The 15,853-nt window shown below is 39.6% G+C and overlaps 1 protein-coding gene across 2 annotated transcripts in view; it reads right to left on the bottom strand.

Annotated features, from left to right (window-relative positions):
- FEZ2 (fasciculation and elongation protein zeta 2) overlaps positions 1 to 15,853 on the bottom strand; it is a 44,267-nt gene that overhangs the window by 21,368 nt on the left and 7,046 nt on the right. For both annotated transcript variants that reach the window (XM_079940087.1, XM_079940088.1), the window contains exons 3-5: positions 11,500 to 11,616; positions 8,647 to 8,788; positions 7,089 to 7,357 (exon numbers count right to left, since the gene is read on the bottom strand). In XM_079940087.1, coding sequence (XP_079796213.1) covers positions 7,089 to 7,357; positions 8,647 to 8,788; positions 11,500 to 11,616 — 528 coding nt within the window. The remainder of the gene's footprint in view (positions 1 to 7,088; positions 7,358 to 8,646; positions 8,789 to 11,499; positions 11,617 to 15,853) is intronic.

The following is a 15,853-nucleotide window of genomic DNA, read 5'->3' as shown; positions in this document are numbered from 1 at the left end:
ATTCAAGTATGTATACAGGGCAGACTTTATCCTCTCAACTACCACTACTTAGAAAAGGGGAGGACACAGCCCTTTTCCCCCTTCTCCTCTGCCTTTTTTTTTTTTTTTTTTTTTTTTGCGGTACGCGGACCTCTCACTGCTGTGGCCTCTCCCGTTGCGGAGCACAGGCTCCAGACGCGCAGGCTCAGCAGCCATGGCTCACGGGCCCAGCCGCTCCGCGGCATGTGGGATCCTCCCGGACCGGGGCACGAACCCGCGTCCCCCGCATCAGCAGGCGGACTCTCAACCACTGCGCCACCCGGGAAGCCCTCCTCTGCCTTCTTTAAACTACCTTTTATCACTATGTATAAACACAATGTGCCTGGAGCACTGCCAACATTTTTTTTTTTCATTTGCCCCCAATCTGGGGACAACTGGGCTACCTGCTGACTCTCTTCACCCAGCGTACTGGGCATCTGACACACACAGCACAAAGGGCTGTTGCTAGGTGGGGTGCCTGCGGCACGTGACTTGGAGATGGATGGTCACCATCTGCGGGCACAACTCAGGCTGCTGGCGGGGCCCTGAGCAAAGGTGTAACTCAACACACTCTTAGGATAAAACAAGGCTACGTTTTATAATAAATTTCAGTCACAATATAGTGATTTCTTTATCTACACAAACTCGCTTAAATGGAGTTTACATCTTTTTTCTTCTAATTTTTAATTTTATCAAATTTTAGTCTAAATCAGGGGTTGGCAAACTTTTCTATAAAGGGCTAGATAGTAGATATTTTAGATTTGCAGCCCACACAGTCTCTGTCACAACTATTCAACTCTGTCCTTGTAACACCAAAGCAGTCACAGAGCACATGTAAATGAAATGACATAGCTGTGTTCCAATAAAACTTTATTTATAAAACAGAGAGGGTTGATTTGGCCCTCAGGCAGTAATTTGCTTTGCCAATCCCTGGGCTAAATCATCTTAGCAAACGTGAAATTTTAAAATTCCAAGTTGAAAAGAAGGCACAACAACAACAAAAAGCCAGGTCCTTATTATTTTAAAAAGCACCAAATTCAGATAGTTGTGCCAGAACAATTCCTTCCAGGCTTATTGCTAGCATAAATTAGAACAACTTCAGAATAACCTAATAGTAGCTGTCTAAACAAAAATAAATTTCTCTTACCTTAAAGTCAGCTTTGGTCAAGATTAAATGAAAAAATATTACTGGGGCATTTTTGCATGTAAAAGAGAAACAAAATAGATTGACTATTAGTCAGAACATGAGCTACATGAGTCATAAAGACAGATGGAGCAATGCATCTGTGAAAGAAAATTATATACAAGAAAGAGCATCTATCATTCAAGCCCTAGCTCCTCCTCATCCTGAAGCAGTTCTCTCTCCAACCCCCAAAAACAATAAATTAGGATAATGAGATTCTTTTTTACAGTGGAGTCACTGACTGCTAATACCCCAGAAGTTTTCAGAATAAACTTCAGGTTAGATTGAAGGAATTATACATTTCTGCTGGTGGTGAGAGCAACACACTAGAACTCTCTCTTGAAAGTTCAATGTGATATGGACAACAGAAAAGATACTATACATTCCCATCTTTTCAATCCTAGACTTCGAATAAGAAGTCTTACACATGACTTTAATTTACAAACATTGGATTCTAAAGGAGGAAGTACGTCTATTTTCATCCTTATAAGCTTACTAAGTAAGGTATGATGTTAGGCAGGTAAATACTAATGTCTTTACAACTTCAGATAACTCCAGATGACAACCACTACTAAATTACTTTAATTTTTTAAATTACTAATTTAAAGATAACTGATGCACTTCAACTTGTTCTTCTACTCATGTGAGCTGCCACTGGAATTCAGTGACCTGTGAATCTATTTGATATAAACAGAAGACTAGCCAAGAAAAGAAATCTCTGACAGAAGAATAATCATTCAAATACCACAAATCCTCTGGGATTCCATCTCCTTTATAGTGAAGTTTCAATTTAACAAACATGCATTAAGTGAAAAATTAGGTGAGGTGCTGGGGAAACAATGTGAATGAGCCTTTGGGAAGGCTGCACTTTTTTCTAAGGAGAGATTTAAGCAAATGATTACAGTAGAATATAGTACTAGGACATAAGAAGTATGTGCACCCTCATAAATAAATAGGAAAAACAACTCAAATGTGATATAATAGGCAACACACAAAAGAATACAAACAGTCAATAGATCAAAACCTTATTTGCCTATCAGATCAGTATATATGAGAAGATTAATAATATGCATCGTAAGTTGGAGGTTTGGAGAAATGGCCACTTATGCTGTTACTGGGTAACGTTTATGTAGGACAATTTGAAAAGACTGTTGTTTAAAACCGCATATTCTCTGACCTAAAAATTCCACTGGTTTTGATTTTTTGTCTGAGCAGAGGGTCGGTGCCCCTAACCCCTGATTAGTTCAAGGGTCAACTGTATTGCAGAAAAGGATATTCTTGAGTGTTGTAATTCACTTTTTCTTTCTGAATAAAGACAATATAAGTAGTTTGTTCCTATTAAAAAATAAATAAACATTTAAAAATAAAAACATATCCACCTATTCCTCTAAACAAAAAATAAAATAAACTTAAAAAAAAATTCCACTGGTTTTGGTGAATGAGTAGACTAGTTTCACTGACAAAAGAAATATATTGGAATAAATTCACCTTCAGGAAAATGGTAACATTAGTCTGATAAGATAAATTTCGATGCCCGTTAGATATTCAGGGAGAAATGTTTAGTAAACAGTTGGACATGTAATAACTAGCATTTACTCAGGATATATGCTAGTCTTACATACATTATTTCATTTAATTCCTCCAAAATTCAAAGGGGTATGTACCCAGTGGCAGGATCATGATTCAAACACAGCTCTTAACCCAAAGTTCTTAATCACTGTGCAATTCAGCCTCAATACATTTGGCACCTGGCAGAAATACAGATTTGCCAAAAAAAAAGAAATCTTTTCTTAACTATTTATTCATCAGGAACTTATTGAGTACCTAATGTGGGACCTGGGTATACCATGAAAATAAAGTTACATTTTCTATCCTTAGGGAACCTAACAGAGACAGACATGAAAACAAAAAATTGCAATATGATATGACAGTACTAACAGAAATAGTTAAGAGGAATAATATTAACCCCAGAAGGAGAGAGTTGTCAATTCTGCAGTGGAGGAAGAGTCATCTAGAAAAGTTCTAAGAAAGGAAGACAACGCTTGACCATGATTTTGAAGAATAAGTTAAAAAAAAAAACAAAAACCTCCCATGGGCTTCCCTGGTGGCGCAGTGGTTGAGAGTCCGCCTGCCAATGCAGGGGACACGGGTTCGTGTCCCGGTCCGGGACGATGCCGCATGCCGCGGAGTGGCTGGGCCCGTGAGCCATGGCTGCTGAGCCTGCGCGTCCAGAGCCTGTGCTCCGCAGCGGGAGAGGCCACAACAGTGAGAGGCCCGCGTAGAGCAAAAAAAAAAAAAAAAAAAAACAAAAAACCTCCCAAGTGGACAGTGGAAGCAGGAAAGGAGAAGGAGGGCTGCTCTAGGAAAAGGCAGGAGCATAAATAGAAGCATCACAGCCCAAAACAGCATAGTCAGTTCAAAGAAGTGCATGTGGGTCATCAAACCCATTAACAGACAGTGCCCTTCAGCCATTCCAGTCTCTACTCCCCACCCGTTTCTCTAGATTTTGAACAGGATAAAGGAGATAGAAAGTTTTTCAATCTGTTGGGTCTCATTTGCCAAGAAGATCCACTCTTCCAACCTGTCCTTCAAACAGAGAATTGGAGAGGGAAAGAACAGCCTGCCCTGCCAATCAGGAGGGGCAGTGACACAGTGGCCACCCCTTCGAAAACAGCTCCCCACAGCACTGCTAATAACCTTACCAAGTCTTTCGTTTTCTCTGTGGCATTTATTACTACCTGAAGTTACGTTGTCTATTCATTCTTTTCTTTGTTTAGTGCCTGCATCCCTCATTAGAATGTAAGCTCCAAGAGGCCCGGGGCCTTGCCTATTTTATTCACCACTGTATCTTCAGTGTCTGGCACAAGAAAGACACTCTGCAAGTATTTAATGACTAGCTTTATCTTGTCCAACATATAACAGATTACTTTAAAAATCAAAACAAATCAACATTTCACTTTTATAATACTCAGTATTTTAATATTTATAAATAGCATCCCTATGCCCCCTAAATTTTTTTCTCACTGCAGCAAATGTTTCAAACAAAGTATGTCTCCAAAATGAACACCTAAAGAGTTTAACTCTGTTCTATTCACATGCAGATATTTCATTATAGTATCTCTGGACCTAAGAGAAGAAGCTAGCAATGATGGATAAAGTGTGATACCAACTACAAATTGATGTTTTGTTTCAAAGAAATATGCTAAGGAAAAATGGCAGGAAGCTATTCCATGCTTAAGGAAAAAGTACAAGTCCTGCTAATAAAACATATCTAAAGCAGAAAGAAAAAAGTGACCAGTGTTATTAGAAAACAGGTAAGGCACGATACCACCAATTCTTAGAAATTAGTATCACTGATGATAGCTAACTCATAGAGATCAGGCCTTGCCAAAACTGTATATTATACAAAAGGTCTGGAAAGGAAGTTATCTTGGAATCTGTTTAGCCAACTGGCCATTTCACTTTAAGGTTCTTTTGAGCCACCAACCACTATTTTCAGAATCATAGGTTTCAGGCTCCTTGTGTCACAAATGGAATGGTCTTTTGCCATCATTTCAGGCGTCAGAAAGAAGGAGGGAACTAGTACTACAAGTTTAGCCGTGCCATTACTAGCCTGATTAAAGGTTTTGACACAAATAGCAGATCAGAACTCAAGAAGCAACTTCACAAGTCCAAATATTGTGAAAAGAAATTTTACTGTTCCTATGAATCTATTTCAAGACTAATAAAGGTTCAAATAAGACCTAAATGTTGCCCTGTCAAATCCATTTCTCAATATAAATGCCATGTAAAATTACACAACGAATCCACTCTAACCCTTTTTATATGCGAGCTAGAAAAAGAAGCCCTTAAATGTCTCTAGGGATACATTTATTTTCCTCAGCCAAGTGTTAACATGAATAAATGGAGGATTTACATGTAACCCCTAAAAGCAGATAGGCAGAAATTACCAACCATGCTATGACTTTTTAACTAAGCATTTTATTTAATCACACTTGCATAATAGGGCAATTTAAAGGGTACAATTTTTTTAAAATCTGAGAAACAAAAAATTGTCCCTAATATTTTAAAGCAAACTTTCCAGGACTGTATATTCAAACAAATGTTTTAGTTTTTGCATGTTTTGGTGGGGTTTTTTTTGTTTGGTGGGTGCTGTTTTTTTCATTGTTGTCACTAGAAGTGACTAAACACTTTTCAACCAATACTACCATTTCTAAAAAATATTTTGTTCCACATATCTGGCAACTTTTGCAAAGTCAGTTTATAAACTGTCTTTTCTATGTACAAATGACATTACACTAAGAAAATGTGCATTTACTCATAGGCCAAAAACAGCATAATGAATGAGCTAAATGGTAAGATTCTTTTTGTTTGTATTAACTCTCATTGGTGGCTCAGCACCCCAGAACTGCACTCTCTTTCCTCAATTCCATCAGTCTGATTAATGAGATCTATTTCTCTGATAAGTATTCTTTAGAAAAAAGTGAATCAAGACTTAGTCAAAGACAGAACTTTTATAATTGCAAACCATATAACAGCCAGTCTGTGATGATCTGCATTACCATGTTATCAATATTATGAATTTAAAAAGTACACTCCCTTTAGAAAAATGAATCCCTTTGCCCATCCAGAGCTCTCCCGGGTCTATCTGGGGTCTGCTAACAGATTGGGGTCGACAACTGCACTACAACCTTCAGAAAGGCCTTTGGATTGGAACTGAGTCCCAGGATGTGCCCTGGGAGGAGTTGTTCAGCAGGTTTCAAAGCCTCTGTCAGGCCCCTCCACCTCTGAAAGATAAAGTTTTTACTGCCCTGAAGGCTTAAGATGGAGATTTCGAAGTCCCTGGTCTTAGCATTTGGACAGACCTGTTGTTAGCTCTCGGTAGTAGTGTGTGATATTGCATTTGGGCAGAGACAAGTTCTCAGCCCAGGCCCCAATTCTCTATGGGCAACATTCTGTTTTGAGCACTTGAATATGTGGTTTACAAAATTAAAATCCCAGTGTTCTTACCAAAAAAAAAAAAGGGTTTCTCTCCTTTTATTTTACTCTAAAAATAAAACCAACAGTTCTTCACATACAAACAAGATAAAGGTGACAAGGTACAAGGTCTCAACTGATCAAATAATGAAATGGCCATAAGACCAATAAGGAAATGCATCTCAAATACTTAACAGTTAATGTTTATAATGAAATTTAATCAAGTGAAGTTAATAGGACACCTTAAGAAAAATGAAAAGCAGAAAACAAAAAACTTCATACCAAGAGTCAAAGATTCAAATATCCTAAAGTTGTTTTCACCAGTCAGTTATATTCTAGTCTGCCAAATACTAGGCCAAATGGCCGATGTCATGTAACTGCCTCTAACATCCTCACATTCCAACTTCACTCACAAATCAGGAAATGGTTTACAAGTCAACCTATGCTTTTAGGCTCAGCACAGTTCAGCTCCCTCTAAAAGCACCCCTTTTTTTCCCCACTATACAACTCACAAGAGATAAGCAAAAACAAGAAAGCAATACCATTCATTTGCCCACCAGCGGAACATAAAGCACCCCTATTAACACTCCCATGTATTGTAATGGTCACCTGCTAAAGCTTCTTTTCTTTCAAACATTCTCCTTTATTCCCCCTCTTCCTTCCACTTACCTCCCTCCTAAATATTTCAGCATTGAATTATCCAGATAACCATTATACCCTCACCAAGAAAACACCTTTCTGAAGGAGCAGAGCACAGTGGCATTCTTGAACAGAATCCCTTTAGCTCTCTGGTGAGAAGCACCCCTACTCCTGTATGCACGGGCCCTGCCTGCCTCTGCTGGCCTGGAGCACTGGAATGACCACTGAAGCTCTTTCCAGTGTGTGACGCTACATGCAAAACATCACTTACTGTGCCGGGCAGGTGACTTCTCTCGTTCTTCCCATTCTGAGAGCTGCTGTTCTTGAGCTTCTTTTTCTTTTTGGCTGTTTCTTTGTGCTCTTTCTGTTTGTTCTGCACTTCAATGAGAACTGAAATAAAACTGTTCTTCACTTCCTTTTCAAACTCCAGTTCATCTCGCAGGGCCAGCTGCTGCACCAGCTCTTCAGAGTACTCCTTGATGGCCGTCTCAATTTCTTCCAGCAGTTCATTTAATTCAGATACGGACAGCCTTTTCACTCCTATGACCAAAAAGCAAAGCACAGCAGACACTAAGACCAAAATGTTTCAAGGCAGCACAACAAGGTGTTTAATGCCAAAGAGCAAAAAATCATATTCTAAGTAATTAAATTATTCATGATCTTCTCAGAGTCCTCACACTTCTGGTGGGCAGGTCTGAGTAGAGGTAGGTGGGCAAAGTTACTTCTCAAATGGCTGAGAAGAAAAGTATAACAAAATTTTTTTGTCTAAAAATCAGTAAAGCAATTATACTCCAATAAAGATGTTAAAAAAAATCAATCATTCCATGAACAGTAGTTCAGTCAAGACTTAATAAGCTTGTAAAAGAAGAAGAACAAACACAAAAGTAGAGGAAGGGTACAGAAAATACCTGCTGACAAGAAATCACAAGCAACTTAGCAGGGCTCTGGGACACTTCTGAAGAGAAAAGAAGGTAATTTGAAAGAATTAAGCTAAATACATATTTTTTATTAATTTTCACTGGAGCATAGTTGCACTTTTTTGTTGTTGTTGTTGCACCGCGCAGCATATGGGATCTTAGTTCCCTGACCAGGGATCAAATTCGCAACCCCTGCATTGGAAGGCAGAGTCTTAACCACTGGACCACCAGGGAAGTCCTGGAGCATAGTTGCTTTACAATGTTGCGTTAAGCTAAATATATATTTAAACACATATGCCCCAATGTGTGAGTTTTATTGAGAATTGGGAAGATGAAGGGAAGAATATTCCCTGAAACCCCCTTTCAGTTTTTTCTCAGCACTTCCCTTTATGTGAGAGGACATCATTGAAGTTCTAACCCTCAGTACCTCAGAATATGACTGTATTTGGAGATAAGGTCTTCAAAGAGATAATTAAGTTAAAATGAAACCATTAGGGTGGGCCCTAATCCAACGTGACTCATGCCCTTAAAAATGAGAAGATTAGGACACAGATACACACAGGAAAGTCCATGTGAGGACAGAAGGAAGAGGCCTCAGAAGAAATGAGACCTGCTTAACACCTTGATCTCGGACTTCTAGCCTCCAGAACTATAAGAAACAAATTTCTGTGGTTTAAGTCGCCCAGCCTGTGATACTTTGTTACAGCAGCCCAAGCAGACAAATACAGTATTCAAAGGTGAGTATGACACAGTCCCTGAGCAATGATGAATATATGCGTCGAGTATCACTGGAAGGCAGGGGAAGGGTATATAACCCAGCCTGTGAGAGCCAAAGACTTCTGGAGATGGTCCCACTACACGGCTGAGGTATACAAAAGCACAAAGAGTACTGATGTAAGTCAGGTTTCTTACTCTCTTCATAACTGCTTGTACTAGACCTCTTAAGAGTTTGAATTTCCTGGGAAAGCATTGAAAGCCGATCTGACTGGGTGGGTGTTTCATCATCTTCTGGGTCTGGTGACTCCTGCATCATTTCTTCGATTTCTTCAATCACCTTCCAAAATATACAAACCACTGTTAATTAAATACACATAGGAAAAATGACCCACCTGTAACACGGCACTCATCTGAAGCAACCACAGTAGAAGTACACTAAATTCTCCATTAACCAACAGTGTGCAGGAGTCGGTGTTCTCAATAACAAAAATTGACTGTAAGAGTACACATGGTTTATCAAAAAAAAAAATTACAATACACTAAACACAAAAATAAACAAAATATGATTTAATATGTCCATCAGGATTCAGTAGGCCCTATCAGATCTTGTAATGTCTGAGAAACGATGCTACAAACACACATATAATCTACTTCAGACATGCCAGAACCAGATCATAGTTAAAAGAAAGCGACAGAAGATTTACCATATACCACACCAAGTGCTCAATCTAAAGCTATTTAACAAAACTGACATAAAATTTAGAAAATACAGCAGTGTAAAAAAATTTATATGAAAAGCAAGAAATTACCTCTATGGTAGCAAAATTTTCCTTTAACAGCAGGAAAAGAATTTCATATATTAATTCAACGGAAAATAAAGGTATATTTAATAATTACTTTAAATGTAGAAGTTTAAAGAGGAAAAAAAAGCTACACGAAAGCAGGAAAATTTCAGAAATATATCTGCTTTTGAAACAATGATCCACTGTCATATGCTGTGTTGCTCAAGTCTTACAGCAGTTTCTTGTCCTGTTTCAAATTCCAGAAGTTGAGAAGGATACAGAACTCAGTGAAAATTGGCTATTTACAATAGCCAAAACATGGAAGCAACCTAAGTGTCCATCAACAGATAATCGGGTAAAGAAGGTGTGGTATATATATACAATGGAATATTAGTCAGCCATAAAAAAGAATGAAATAATGCCATTTGCAGTAACATGGATGGACCTAGAGATTATCACAATAAGTGAAGTACGTCAGAGAAAGACAAATATTATATGATATCACTCATATGTGGAATCTAAAAAATAGTACAAATGAACTTATTTACAAAACAAACAGACTCACAGACACAGAATACAAACTTATGGTTACCAAAGGGGAAGGGGAGAGGGAGGGATAAATTAGGAGTATGGGACTAACAGATACACACTACCATATATATAAACTAGATAAACAAGGATTTACTGTATAGCACAGGGAACTATATTCAATATATTGTAATCAATTATAGTGGAAAAGAATCTAAAGATACAGATATATACATACATATATAAACAAATCACTTTGCTGTATACCTGAAACTAACACAATATTGTAAATCAACTATACTTCAGTAAAAATAATTTTTTTAAAAAATGGACCTAAGAGTTTAAAAAAAACTTTAAAAAAATACAGCATGAATCATCGAGCCTAACGTATCTAACACTTAGTACTAAGGAAAAACAGGTAAACCTGAGCGAGTGGGGATTATGCTGATTAGTAAGAAGAGTTTCCAAAATAGGCATTTTAAACAGGAAAATGAGACACTGAAACAGGCTACAGAATCTGTTTCTCTCCGTCCTTTTTTTTTTTTTTTAATTTATTTACTTATTTATGGCTGCGTTGGGTCTTCGTTGCTGTGCGCAGGCTTTCTCTAGTTGTGGAGAGTGGGGGCTACTCTTCGTTGCAGTGTACAGGCTTCTCGTTGCGTTCGCTTCTTTTGTGGAGCACGGGCTCTAGGCACGTGGGCTTCAGTAGTTGTGGATCATGGGCTCAGTAGTTGTGGCTCACGGGCTTAGTTGCTCCGCGGCATGTGGGATCTTCCCAGACCAGGGCTCGAATCCATGTCCCCTACATTGGCAGGCGGATTCTTAACCACTGCACCACCAGGGAAGTCCTCTCTCAGTCTTAAAAGCAGAGATAGTTTATGGTTTTCAGGCAGAGTATGGAGGAGACAATGAACTTTCCCTGGAATATCAGGCTGTACCGCACTCAGCCCTCTAACTTACTATCTTGTTTTTTAAGCACCATGCTCTTTCCAAGCTTCAGACAATCCAACCACAAATATGACTAAGGAGCATCAAAATGACATATTTTTAACATACTCCTCCCAATCTTGCCACAATACCTCTCTTTACCGGCCTTGTCTTTCCAGCCTAAAAATACAGTGTGGTAGAACTCAGTCCCAGTAGCCATGGAACACTTGACTTCACGAAGAACCTCTTGCACCACAGTTTGACAATACAGCAGAAGTGGGAAGAGTATTCAGAAAATGAGAAAGCTGATTCAACTGGTTTTAAATGAATTCAGGGTTGACATTATTAGAGCATTCCACAGGCCTAATGCTCACTTCTTTCCTGGATACACAATAAAGACTTCTGATAAGTGCTAATGATTTCTACATAGGTTTTAGAGAAACTAGATAATTTCTGCACCGATATAGTTTGCCCATGTCTGGTTAAATGTAAAGAAAGAAGAAAATTCACAGGATTTTTTCTGATTCCAGTGTAAGCAATAACCCTCTTTTAAAGTAACCCGCTGTACTGTTTTAACAATGCTTATCTTGGAAAATTGCATATATTGAAAAATCTTCCCAAGTAACATAATCCAACTGCTTCAGATTACATATACTTTCTTCTTTCCTCAGGAGAAAACTGTTAAGCCTGTATTACCAGAAAATACAATAGAAATAAGTAAATTCCAACACCCCATCACTTATGGCCACAATAAGAAATCGTTTTACAGCCAAGGATCCCTTCCCTTGATGGATGGGATTCTCCTTTGTACCTGGTCTGCCGTGAAGAGGGGCTCGTCGTTAACGCAGGAGACGATGATTGAATGCATATCCAGCTGTTCTCGCAGCTCCTCATCGTCTGAGGTATCAAAGAGCAAGCTGTCACTCGTCTAAAAACAAAAACTACCCACTGTTAAGAGGAGGACATTCTGATCACAACTAAGTCGAAGCATCTGCGTAAAGGAGGCTGCAGAGGGAAGCATCTGCTGAGAGCTTCAAAAGGCAGATATTATTACAGCTGCTGTGTACCAGGCAGTGTGTGAGGTGCTCTGCATAGTCATCTCAAACAGAAATGAGAGGAATGTAGAATAAATATGAAATTAAGGTGCTGTATATATCCCCTCTTGCCCAAACAGACACACACTTAGCTATTTATTCCAAGGGGAAGAGTGTCTAGGAAGTACAAAAATATATGGTGTTCGATAGCAATTTATAGGGAATTATAGCAAATGGGGGCGGCGGGAGACGGCCAAATCTTATTTAATTAATGATCTAATAGGAAGATTAGTATATGTAAAAATTCCACAGAAAACATAGAAGTTAGTTTGCAAGTAACTAACTTTAACAGAGTAAAAGATAAGTAATCAACTCCCTGGCAGGTGGGAACTGTCCACGCGGATCATACTGAGCCCTTCCAGTTGAAAATCTATCTCTTCTTCCAAAAAAGAGTATTTCTAGGTTCCAAAAATATCTTTAAACCAAACTATGCTGGAGATTTTCTCTTTGCCTTACTACCGTTTCTCTCCCCAATCGTGCCCCCAGAGACTGACCTTTATGGGCTACATCAAAGGATGCCCTTGGCTTCTGGCTTCCAGGTGGATTAACACATTGGTAGACACTAGCAGGAGACTGGAAGGCAGGAGGGGAAGGGCTGGGCATTTATTCTGCTGTCTGCCTCCCTACCAGATTCCAAAGGCTGCAGCTCCTGTCAAGCTGACCTCTCCCCCATCGCTACTCTCCCCAGGTTCTGGTAACTTCTCCCTCTCCTTACCTCTCTTCATGCCTAAGGGTGCTAAAGGGCTGCTTGCTGTTGCCACCACCAGGGTATTGCACCATGTCTACCTCATATGGTGTCTCTTAACCTGCCCACATGAATATCAACAGCCCCTATAATAATGACCTCACCTTTACTAACTATAAAGGCCTGATCTAGAAAACCCAGCAGATTAAAATGGACAAGTGATCATCTATCCATCATGACATGACCATTCAGACGATGAAAAGAACAAATTAGAACTCTGTTCATCAGAAGGAGTGGCACACTGAGTTCCCAAAGAACAAATGGGCAACTAGGAACTACGTAAGAAGCAACCGTGTAGTTCTAGCAGAGAGTACATAATTTAAAAGATATATATTTTACCTGGGAAAATTATTTACCAGTACAGAGGATATATATAAAAATTGAAGATACAGTTGGATGGATGTAGGTCCCTACTGCCTCCCTAGCTCCTCACAGGTCTGAAGTTTAATGGTGAATACACCCCACAGAATAAGAAACCTGCAGGTGAGAAGTGCAAAGAAAAACACTGACGTGCTGCCTTTCATAACATTAGGCTGCGGGAGGAGCCACATCAGCACTCCCGCTCTATCTGCTACCACATACTGCAATGCCATGCTGCACCACGGGGATGACACGCCCCCACATTTGATTTCTCACTGCACCATCAGGCTAGGAAAGGCCTGGACATGGCCTTCAACATATGAAATTTCAAAAAGCTGTGTGGGGGAAGGAAAAAAACCCTAAAAGCTTCCAGAGAGAAAAAACCATCACATTAAAAGGATCAGAAACCAACGCGTCATTTGAATTCTCAACAGAGAATTAAAAAATCAATGCAATTTCCATGTTTCAATAAATTCCACCCTAGAATCCTATATCCAGCTAAACTAACAATTCGGTAGGGGGTTAGAATAAAGAGATTTTCAGACATTCAATTTCTCAAAGAATGTACCTCTCAGGTACCCTTTCTCAGAAAACCACACAGAGTATGTTCCATTAAAACCAGGAGGAAAACCAAAAAAGGAAGCAGACATAGGATCTAACACAAGAAAGAGGTGAAGGGAATTCTTATAATGACAGTGAAGTAAAGATCCCAGAATGATGACTGTGGAGCTAAACTAGAGAGTAGCCAGTTCAGATTAGAATTGTTACTGCAGAAGGAATTAAGAAAAGCATGAAAGAAAAAGAGAAAGAAAGCCTGACAGATTACCTAGTGTGTTTCACTTACTAAAATGACTTTTATGGCTCTGTTGAGGTTGAATTAGTGAGCTAATGATAACCTAAATCAACCACAAAAAGGCAATTATTACTACCTTAAGAAAAACAAAAAAACAAAAAAAAAGAGGACACGCAATCATAAAATGTACTTAAATGTGAACATTTATATAGTCAATATAGAGCTTCCCTGGTGGTTCAGTGGTTAAGAATCCACCTGCCAATGCAGGGTACACGGGTTCAAGCCCTGGTCCAGGAAGATCCCACATGCTGCGGAGCAACTAAGCCCGTGAGCCACAACTACTGAGCCCCTGTGCCACAACCACTGAAGCCCGTGTGCCTAGAGCCCATGCTCCACAATAAAGAGAAGCCACCGCAACAAGAAGCCCGCACACCGCAATGAAGAGTAGCCCCCACTCGCCGCAACTAGAGAAAGCCCGCGTGCAGCAACAAAGACCCAATGCAGCCAAAAATAAATTAATTTTTAAAAGAAAGGTCAATATGAATGATGAAGGTTAATATAACCAAAAATTTTGACATAATTATATTGGGAAGATGAGGGAAGCAAAAGTTTTTGTGAGGGTTGTGGTTGGAGGGCTAGAGGGAAGACTTTGAGAGTGCTAAACCCTCATCCTCTGGGTAGAAAGTAAATGAATAAAGTCTAAAGTTGAATAAAATCAAGTAAAATGATAGGAGAATGTTATCTGCTGGATGAAAAGTTGAAGTAGTTGAAAGCGGTTGCCTCTGGTAAATGGAAGTCAAGCATTATGAGGTAAGTAGGGCAGAGGCTGCTTTTTCATGTTGTCCTACAGCTTTAGTTCACTTTTTTAAACTAGACAGTTATCCTGTTAATAAGAAAGGAGAAAGGTCAAGAGATGTGGCTCTTGATGAGAGAGGATGTTTGATTTCAAGATAGTAGAAGTGGAGATGAAAAGTGCCACACGAGGGTGTACGATGATGTAGAGTACCTAACAATTACATTCACTGATCCTAAAACTTCAACACCCTCCCCCAAAATCACAACTCTATGTTGTGACTTGAGGACCATAGTTTTGTCTTATTTTTCCCCCTTATAGCAAGTGAAAGTTTTAATTTTAAAATTACTCCTAAGGAAGCCATTATTATCTTCTGTTTCTACTCTTAAAGATAAAAAGGTGCATTAAACAAAGTCCCTGTCCCTGAAGAAATCCTCATGATAGAAGGAAAAACACAGCACAGGAGATGTTCCTAAGGCAAAATGATGCAGAAGCATTCTATCACATAAGCATGATCAAGAATGGCACTGGATTTAGAACAGGTTTACAGCTATTGCCAAAACACATGAGTGATACCAATACGCCATTAGAATAAATTTCCATGACAACAGAAATGATGATCCCAGACCATCTTTCCAGAGAGGGAGCCAAGCCCATTCCCCACAGAGATGGCATATGCTAAGGGCTGGAATCCCTTTCGGGCTTTGAAAACTAACCTTGGCTGTCATGGGTATCATCATTCACGCTCCCATTCGGCATCAATGTGCCTCTTTGCCAAGCATTCCCATCACTCCTTCCTATGCCAGGTTTAGATACAGAGCCATGGTTCTGTTTCCCTCTATAAAACTGAAGCTGCCTCAAATGGAAAAAATGTGCCCATGTAAGAACTTGGAATGTACCAGTTGCCTTCCTCTAGAAAAGACCCATCAAATTTAGAAGTGTGCCATCTTAAACAGCAATGAAAAAAACTTAAAAACAAATCTAGGGAACTATGGTTTCCTGTTTTTCTCATCCTAACCAAAAAGAAACCTCTTCCCCTTTTGTCAAAAATTTCATATAGGGGACTTCCCTGGTGGCACAATGGTTAAGAATCCGCCTGCCAATGCAGGGGACAAGGGTTCAAGCCCTGGTCCAGGAAGATCCCACATGCCGTGGAGCAACTAAGCCCGTGCGCCACAACTACTGAGCCTGCGCTCTAGAGCCTGTGAGCCACAACTACTGAACCCACGTGCTACAACCACTGAAGCCCGTGCTCCTAGAGCCCGTACTCCACAATGAAAGAAGCCACCGCAATGAGAAGCCTGCGCGTCACAACGAAGAGTAGCCCCCACTCGCCTCAACTAGAGAAAGCCTGCGCACAGCAACAAAAACCCAACACTG

The sequence above is a fragment of the Stenella coeruleoalba genome, assembly GCF_951394435.1.
Source record: "Stenella coeruleoalba genome assembly, chromosome: 13".
Classification (NCBI taxonomy): domain Eukaryota; kingdom Metazoa; phylum Chordata; class Mammalia; order Artiodactyla; family Delphinidae; genus Stenella; species Stenella coeruleoalba.
Note: the sequence above shows the minus strand (reverse complement) of the source record. Positions and strands in the feature narration are given on the sequence as shown.